Source organism: Cololabis saira, chromosome 9 (assembly GCF_033807715.1).
Source record: "Cololabis saira isolate AMF1-May2022 chromosome 9, fColSai1.1, whole genome shotgun sequence".
Taxonomy (NCBI): Eukaryota; Metazoa; Chordata; class Actinopteri; order Beloniformes; family Belonidae; genus Cololabis; species Cololabis saira.
In genome coordinates this window covers 21142828-21152658 of record NC_084595.1, presented here as the reverse complement: position 1 = coordinate 21152658, position 9831 = coordinate 21142828, and the positions used below count along the sequence as shown (strand labels likewise).

The window sequence follows — 9831 nt, the reverse complement described above, 5'->3', positions numbered from 1 at the left end:
CTGCTTGGGGGACTGTAAAACCTCTTGTGTGGTAGTGGTTGCCAAGATGGCCCTATTGCTTCCAGGACTACGTTGTAATGTCATGGAGAGGCCTGTAACCAACTGGACTCCCAACTCTGTGATGCTTACTTTGTCATCCACGACTTTGACGGTTGTCTTGGCCAAGATATCGTCGGACAGTGGAGAAAACACCTGTCACAGAACAGTGTCAAGCAAACAAATACGAGTGCCTCAGAAAAGATCTTGTCTTCAGGCATTCGATCATCATGTTCAAAGAAAATGAGGAAATGGACCATATTGACACCAGGGGCCTGTACTACGAAGCAACTTCAACATACCCAGGATATCTTTTCCTTATCCAGATTCACTAACCCGGACAATTGCAATCACGCTAAGCGGTCACACGACGGTGGTTATCAACTCGGTATATCAACCCAGGTTTCTCCAATCTGGATATGAGCGCGTGCACATAAAAGGGGCAGTGTTTTCAGCGCATGACCAATCGCAAGCATGGAGAAGTCCGCTGTCAGAGCCGCTTATTTCAGTAGCGAAGAGCAAACAATAATTTTACGGAAATATGATGAGTATAGGCATATAATACAGGCAAAAAGATCGCTGACTGTATAAATGCGTAAATTCATAGGGATATAAACATATATTTGAATATTCTGGGAATCTTAATCTTAAACTGTAAACCATGATCAGCAATATTAAAATAATAAAAGGCTTGCAATATTTCAGTTGATTTGTAATGAATCCAGAATGGATGACGTTTTTTTGTTTTTGTGTTTGCATTACAGAAAATCACAATATTCTAATTTTCTGAGACAGTCCTGTATATATTGGTTCTATAACTATTGTTGTTGACCGATAACTTGTGCTGATGCTGTAACAAAGAATTGGGTTTTTTTTATTTATTTTATTATTTTTTTTATTTTTTCAGGAGGGGGGTATTTAGTATTTTAAAGTGACTTCTCAGAATGTTCGAGGGACGAAATTGAAAATCCCTTTTTTGCTATCCCCTTACAAATGCATCTTCTTTTTGACTTCTTCTTGATTTATTTATTTAATTGGTATTAGTTTTGGATTGACTGTACATCGGATTTTGGGTGATGATTTGTTTTATTTATTCATTGATTGATTTATTTTTTATTTTCTCCTCCACCTCTTTTTTCTTTTTTTCTGGATCGTTCATACAGGTACTCATCAGGGAAAGCAAAGGGGTTTTGGTGGTCCCTGAATACGCGTTCTCTTCGGAGGGATCCTCTCACGATCCGCGCACTGGATTCTCTTCGAAAGGGCATGCCATTTTCCAAGAGAGCTGATTGGTCAGTGGGCGGTGCTTTTATACCCGGCGATCTGTATCTCGAACATAACCTGCTCCGGAGCAGGTTAGCTGTTCAGCATAAGTTACCATGGCGATGTACCCCGGTGAGAAGTGAACCACCGTCGTAGTCCTGAAAACCCAGGGTTAAACCTGAAGTTACCTCGCTAAACCCAAATCCCGCTTCGTAGTACAGGCCCCAGGTCTGGATGCTGACTGTTAAGAACGCCACAGGTTGTTTTGTCATGGTTGTTATTGGTAGTGTGTTACCTGGACTGTTGTGGTGCCGACGTCTCGGCCTGACAGCACCCTTCCTTCCCGTAGCCTTACGACTCGCGGGTCTTCCACCTTCATGAAGTATCGAACCAACCTTGTGACATCCACTTGCCAATCAGAGCCAAGGAAATAAGCTGTGGGATCCCGGGGGTCTTCCTGCTCTGCCACAAACTGGGTGAGCACCCGCACAAGGGCATGTTGAAGCTGCAGCATGCATCCCTTCCCCTTTCGTTCAACTTCATCGCTGTTCCAGCCAGATCTGGCATACAAGCAAAACATAGCACATACAGGTCACACCTGTCACACAGTAAGAGCTTTCAACTTCCATGCTTCAATCACTAAAAACTGTCTCTTTGCTTGATTGGATCACACTCAGATATTACAGGATATTATACAACAGAGTGAAGCCTTTAATTCCTTGGGGAGGTATTTGAACTAGTATGAACCAAATGATGCTTCTAAAAATTACACACAGAAACCAAATGAAATAAATTTCTCCCACCGTTTTGATGTCAGGATGGGTACTCTCCAGCTTTTGATTTGGCTCAGCTCTGAGTCTGATAACTCAATCTGGAGGGGCAGCTGGGGCATCCACACGTTCAGTTCAAGCTGAGCACTCAGGTAGCTGTAGGTAAAGTTTACTATCATCTTCACCTTGCCTTTGGTTTCTTTGCCATTTACAAAAACATAGTCACACCGGTCTGACACCTGGATGGAAGAGAAGATGATAGAAAAAGGAAACGATTCATCAGAACACAAATGTATTGCCATTTTAATTTCTTGTTGAATATTGATGAGTTAATATAGTGTGTGTGTGTGTGTGTGTGTGTGTGTGTGTGTGTGTGTGTGTGTGTGTGTGTGTGTGTGTGTGTGTGTGTGTTGTCCATGTAGGAGATGTTAGTCATCTAACCAATGACAAAAATAATAAAATATTCTCATAAAACTCACCATTGTGACAAATGGGTCATTCTTACAACAACAAATGGCCTTGCAGCAGTTCTTCACTGCATGCTACCACAGTAATGTCAGCTGGCTGTAATAAACTACTGTGATGATCACAAGTCCGAACATTAAGAAGAGGCAGCATTGCAATTTTATGTTAATCCAAAAATCATGTGGTGCAGTGCTGACATCGGTCTTCCACATCCAAGCGCATTCATTACAACTTAATTTCAAAGGTGACCTTTGCAAGTTTTTGCGGCTGCTTGAAGGCTCCATGGACATTTTGAGACGCGTGTCAAGAGGCAATCTCTTGGATCTGCCAACATCTCTGCACCATTAAACAAATTGGTAAATTGGAAAATAATGAAATTTCATTACAAGCTGGTGCAACTGTATAAGGAATCCCACAAAGAAGGAAAAACATGAACCATATCAAAAGAATGAATGCAAATGGAGAGCTGAATCCACTGTCAGTTGTGTGACCTGAACAATTAATCTAGGAAATGTGCTATTATGGGGACATACTATATGTAGCCTATGACAAAATATCCTTATCTTTTGCTTCTCCTTAGACCACATAACCACATCGGGATGTGTAATCCTCTCTGCCAGCTGAGATGCACTGACCTCTTTTACATTTTAGATATAGAATATTTCCTTGAGTAACTTTCAAGAAAAATCCTCAGTGAAAATAAGACATTACATAAGTTTCTTACATTTAATTTGTTTCATTTAGTTCTAATTTGAGTCAAATCACCTTCCAAGAAGTCAAGTGCAAGTCGTGACGTTTAAATACTGAAAAATCCTTTTTTCTCATCCTCAATCTGTTTCCAAGGACAGTTTTTTATTTATAAAAAAAAGCTATTAGTTTAAAATGGGATTTGACTTTCATCACTCAGTAAGGTATTAAAACAGAGACGAATTAAAACACCCCCTTTGTTCACTAGTGCATTTGTGACTGTTGTTTGTATGTGCATCTAAAGCAAGTTATACACATTTAACGCATAACAGCTATCCAGTAAGAATTTATCAATTCCAGAGAGGCAAATTAGCTTCAGTTTACCCTGAGTTCAGCTTTGATTAAAAGTGACTCAGATTACAACATCAAACCGTAAATGACTCTTTGGTTACTTATTTAAGCAACCAAAGAGTCATCTATGTACATGTTCAAGTGGAGAGAGTTCATGCATACTTTAAGTCTTTAGCATTTCTGCATTTTTGAAAACCCTTGAAGCAGATTATAGTTATTTTTTTCCCCCTTTTTTTAATGAGGGCTGTCTATTCTAGATAAATCCTTCCCCATCTATCACTCGCAGAACAGGAAAGATATACGCGTCAAGCTGCTAGACTAAGAAGATTAAAGAGAATATTTGTGACTGAATCTGCTATCTGGTCAGCAGATACACTGAGAGCTGCAGTAAGCCTAGGACAAAAACAAAGATGGGTTTGTAACGGGGCTAAAAAGAAAAATATAATTCACTTTTACCTCCTTGACATACCTATCTAATCCTGCTTTTCCTTTAACAGTCACCTATCTGCAAATATTTATATCACCTTATGCAGCTGCAGTGGAGACAGAATACTAAATTAATTTAAAGCCAGGACATCTCTTGTTTGTCAAATCTTTGACACGTCTTAGTTACTACTGATAAATGTATGAAAGGACGAAGGATGTCAGTAGCATTTTCTTAATTCATTGTTGAGCCTCAATTAATATGACAGCCTTTGACCTTGAGGTCCAGAAGCTCAGGCTTCAATTTTTCATATTAAAAAGAAAATGTTTTGGCAATCAACCGTTCTCAATAATGAGGGATAAAAAGAAAAGATCATAAGATGGGAGCACATTGGCACCGTCATTTGTCGTGAGCACAGAAACTATCCATTGCTGCAGAGTTGTTAAAGGTATAGCTAATAGTTTCTTTCATATCTGTAAAATATAAGGCAGAAGTGACTATGATACAACATTTGGTCACAACTATACTTATTGTCTCTCATTATGGCACACTGCATTTTTTTAACAGCCTTTCACAATTAGGAGCATGGGAAATACAAACAACTCAATTGAGAGCTTATAGCTAGTGACTAATCCCTACAACTGAAGCAAAAACAAAAAAATAATAAAGCTGAATGAGGCTCATATTGTACATAAGTGTCATAGTCTAGTGATGCCTCCTCATTTCCTTGCTCCTGTTTTCTCCTCCCCTTCTGTGTCTTGTCTGTCTTTTCCGGGGCGTGGCTATTTCCCCAATCACCAGCTACCAACCTGACGCACTTTGCAGTCATTTTGCAAGTTTGTCTCTATATGTTCCTAACCTGTTTCCCGGTGCTCAGGACATCACCACCACCTGCCAGAAACCGGCTCGCCTTGCCAACCATTACTCTCCAGCCAGCCCACATTGCTTGCCTTTTCCCATCCGATTCCACCCTCTGCTTCAGCTCCGCCATTCCCTCCTTGTCGGTCATTTCCCAGATCCCTGAGAACTGTTTAATAAATTCTCCAGTTATAGCCAACCACAGAAATCTTGGTTGGGATGCAAAGAATGAGTGCTTCAGAGGTGTATTGCACCCTCCAACCCCCACTGAAATGGTTGTTATACACTTTGTTAGACCTCCTGTACCGTATTTCCACACTATAAGGCGCACTTAAAAAAATTTTCACAAAAGCCGGCAATGCGCCCTATAATCAGGTGCGCCTTATGTATGAATTTTGTTGTGCTTACTGACCTCGAACCAAATATATGCGATACACTGCACTCAAATATCTGTCAAAATGTTTCAGTGCGACTTTGGTATTTGACAAGGTAGCTCCACTTGATTGATTGTCGGACCATTCAGCTAACACAGGGAGGTCGGAACCAAGTCGGTCCTTGGGTGGGTACGGTTTGAAACGTCAGACAATGTTAGATACGGTAAGTAATTATGTAGCGCTGGCAAGCAACCATCATCCAACATCTAGTCTATGTTACCTTACTATAATTAGACTTCAAGCCAACGTTAGGTTTTTAGCATAAAGCCAATTTTCAAATCTGTATCATAATCCAATCATAATCAAATGTTGGAATATAACGTTGTTCCAACCTCAAACTAACTCAAATCAAAACTGAACAATATTCTGAGTTATTGTGAATGAGTTGAGCAAAGTTCGACTTACCAGACGTTTTTGTTTCGCTTTATAAGTGTTGCCTCTTATAATGGGGAGGCCTCATGGTCCGCAAAATACGGTGCTTCGAATTATCCTCAACCACAATTTGGACTGTAAGCCCATCCACTTTTTTTTTATGTAATTCTCATATTTATTGTCTTTCTCTCTTAGTTAGGTTTCATCTGCCTCATGTTTTCAGTCATCCTGACTGTGGTGTTGGAAAAGTAGATTCACTTTGGTTGAATATGTGTGTTTGAGCTGAGGGGTGTTGTGGGAAATATTAATATTGTATTTCATGGGACTAGTGCAATGGGTTTCCCTTTGTTTAAAATTTGAAGAAACTGCATTATAAAATGTATGAATCTTCTGCCTCTTCCTTCACCTTTTCCCTTAAAAGGTCTCTGCAGTGAATCACCTATTTCCATCTTATCCTGTCTTTGGCATCTTCTACTGACACACCAACCAGCTGTATATTATCTTTTGCCACATCCAAATATATCTGTTTGGTCTTGCGATTTTTGCCAAATCCATCAGCAGCATCCTTCTGCCAATTTATTCACTATCCGTCCTCTTTATGTGTCCAAACTATCTCGGGCTACCCTCTATCACTTTATCTCCAAGACAGAGATAACTCTGGCCATTCCTCTCATGTACTCATTTTTAATCTTATTCTTCCTGTTCAGTCGTATAGAATATTTTAACATCTTCTACCCTGACACCTCCAGCCTTAGCCTCCACAAAAAAGAACATAGAAAACATCCAAATTCCATCCAGTGCATCCATCCGTTATGACCTGGATTTGTGAATCACATTCAGCTTTAGAATCTTTCAGCAAAGGATTATTTCATCATTACTGGAAGGGAAAGGGGCACCTCATTCATTTAATTACCAAAGGCGCTAAATAAAGGCACGACACCACCACAGTCAGTGATATAATCGGCATGTTCATTAGAATCAAATTTTACCGTGGATTTTCGCCTGATAAATTAGACTGTGTTTACCATGTGAATGAAAGTTTTAAGGCACCACCTCATGCATTAATTTCATGCGTCTATGATGAATAGTTATCATGCAAGTGCCTTTTTTATTTATTTATTGTTTAGGTGAGTCATTCACAAAGACTAAATGACCCTCATATGAAGGCATGGTGGTCAGAAAGGATGGTGTTGTGCTTGGAGCCCACTATAACTCCTCAGCTGGATTTGGTGAGAGCTTCTCTCATCTGTCAGCTGTCTTGGTCGCGAGTTTTATGGCATAAATCTATGCATCTCGCCTCTCTGGGGCCAGATACATATCTTTCAGAATCTGATAAAAAGCTCTATCTGCTCCCCTTTTTCCAATATTCTGGCATCCATTCTGGCACAACAGCTGTCGGGCATCGTTTCTACCGTTTACCGGTGCAAAAACGTCCTTTTCACCCGCTTCAGCTTTACTGCCAAAATGACATTGTTTCCATTCTAGAGTGGTGCACGCTGGTAATTCTGACATCATGGTCTGGAGCTCTATAGTGAGTTCATCACACTTGGAATGGGTCAAAGAAACTGGGGTCAGATGGATTTTACATTTTGTTCTTTATGCATTTTATGTGTACAGGAATTGAACTGGGAACTGCTAATCTGTCTCTTGAACCTTTCTGGGTTTTTTAAAATATTTTTATCCCCTGATTTTTCCCATTTTATCAGCCAGTGTTCTTACCTAGTATCAATCCCGGGCATCTCCCTCCACATTACAACCCCGGGAGGGACCTGCACTGAGCTCAAGCCTCCTTCTTGCTTGAGGAGTGAGCAGGCCCTTCTTTTCGGCTTCCCTAGCCGGACGTTTCCTCATTAGCATTGCCCCCTACGTAGACGTAGAGGGCCCGACTGGCCAATGGAGGCAGTGTACAGCCCAGGATTGCTTGTTTTTGTGAGTTCACATTAGGGAACACAGGGAAAATATACAAACAGACTGAGGCTGCACTACCAGCTGTGCCCCCCTTGTGCCTTTCTGTTTTGTTTTTTGGGGATCCTCAGGTTCAGTCAGCCATCAAACCACTCCCACTGTCCTTGGTTTGAGGTGTTTTGGGCTAATATTTTGTGTTTGGTTTTGACATGAGATGATGCTATGCATTATGGACAAATATCTCTACCAAAGACCAATGTTCCAGACATTTTTTTATTTGATCAGATTCATCTTTGCAAAGTTGAGTCATGCTGTTGTGTTCTTTTTAGCATTAAGAGGGTCTCTCCTGGAACTCTTTCAAAGAAAACATACTTATGCAGTTGTTTTCTCGTTATACTCCCATTAACTTGAACACAAGACGTTAACTGTGACCTGTAGAGTCTGAGATTCAACTATTGAGGTCTTTCCACTTTCCCAAAGGATTGCATGGTCTGACCTTGGGATGAATGTGTTTGGACATCCCTTCATGAGACGACTGGCAACTGTCTTATTTTTTTGTAAATAATCTTTCTCACTGTCAAGGAAGGGGCTTCAAATTGTTTCGCAATTGGCCTACTCTTTCCAGAAAAAACTGCTTCTCTGAAATCACAGCTGATGTCTTTCCTCATTAGCATTGTGTTATCATAAACCTGATTGCTCTAGATCAGACCCAAAACATCTGTTTTAATACAAATGTCCACATGCTGATGATTAATTAGTCAAATGCATTAGATTAGTATCACGTATCTGCTACTTATCCTCTTAATTCCTGTGGCATCAGTAACGTGTGCGCTCACACTGCTTATGTACTGTATTTTGGCTCACTTTTTTTTCTTTTTAAAAATGGATCATAAACCATTTCGGCTTATTCCCTCAGAGCAAAGGGGTCACCACAGCGGATCCTAGTCCACACATTGATTTGGCCCTGTTTTATGCCAGATGGCCTTCCTAATGCAACCCCGCATGCACAGGGAGAGACAAACAACCATTCACACACACACACACACACACACACACACACCCCTACAGGCCATTTAGGATTGTCAATGAACCTAGACATACTGTACATGTTTTGGGACTGTGGGAGGAAGCCGGAGTACCCGGAGACAACCTACTCAAACATGGGTAGAACGTGAAAACTCCACACAGAAAGACTCCCGCTACGCCTAGGAGTCGAACCAGAAACCTTCTTACTATGAGGCAGCGGTACTAACCATTAAGAGTACCGCTGCCTTTAATACATAAAGACAGTGTAATGTGTTTTATTTTGTTGTTCATGTGGCATTGTATTCACCCAACTTTAAACCTGTAAAGACTTGATGATTTTTATGTTCTAAAATGTAAAATATAGTATTGAAAGAGGGTATAAGAAGGAGTAAGAGTAAGGTCTACCTTGAGAACATCTTCATCAGTGGAGCTACAATCTGCGTAGTCAGATACATCCGTGACTACTCCATCTTCCTCCACAGCCACCGTTCTAACAGGCATCACCACCTTCTTTCCAGTCAGCACAGCTGTGTTCAAGATCTCTGTGTCCTGCAGACAAAAATATGTAAAGATCATGACATAAAAATATAGTTTTTTTATCCAGTACAGTTTAATTTTATAATGTGTAAGATTCGGGTACTCAGCAGCAGTTAATCAGTTTTGCACTAAGTGGAACTGGAGACAAGTGAAGAAGAAGGGTAAGCGACAAATTTGATGAACATGAATTGTTAACCCAGCAGGTCAGGTCAACACACAGAGGCGAAATCTAATCTTGGGTTTCTCCACACAGTCATATCCCTGCAAGTGATGCAGTATCAATTCCAATGTGGCCAAGGGACATAAACTCTATATACTTTAACTATAGCCTGTTTTTTTCTTTTCTGTTTTTTTCTTTTCCACATAAATGCAGGCAATTTACCCTTGTATGAAAATTGTTTTGTCAATTTGACCTTATATGACTTCAGTCAGTAGGAGATTTGAGGGAGGATGCCACCCCATTACATCAGTAAAGCAGCCAATATGCTTGCCTTGGGAAAGTTGTTGAGGTGGGAGCTGGGGGAATGCCTCCATCGGATCCACGTCCTTTTAAAGAGAAAACCACCCACTGGATAGGTTTTATTTACCAATAAGTATCTCTGTACCTCTTATTGTGTTTGTTTGTGCAGAAAAGCATTTACAGACATGCGTGTATAATGAAGAGGGAATCATATAAATATACATTGTCCTGGATAAAAAGAAA

At 40.4% G+C, this 9831-nt stretch overlaps 1 protein-coding gene across 1 annotated transcript in view; it reads right to left on the bottom strand.

Moving 5' to 3' along the window:
* LOC133451577 (transmembrane protein 132D) overlaps positions 1 to 9831 on the bottom strand; it is a 35930-nt gene that overhangs the window by 2335 nt on the left and 23764 nt on the right. Inside the window, exons 5-8 of the mRNA XM_061730758.1 lie at positions 8997 to 9140; positions 2103 to 2308; positions 1595 to 1859; positions 1 to 192 (exon numbers count right to left, since the gene is read on the bottom strand). Coding sequence (XP_061586742.1) covers positions 1 to 192; positions 1595 to 1859; positions 2103 to 2308; positions 8997 to 9140 — 807 coding nt within the window. The remainder of the gene's footprint in view (positions 193 to 1594; positions 1860 to 2102; positions 2309 to 8996; positions 9141 to 9831) is intronic.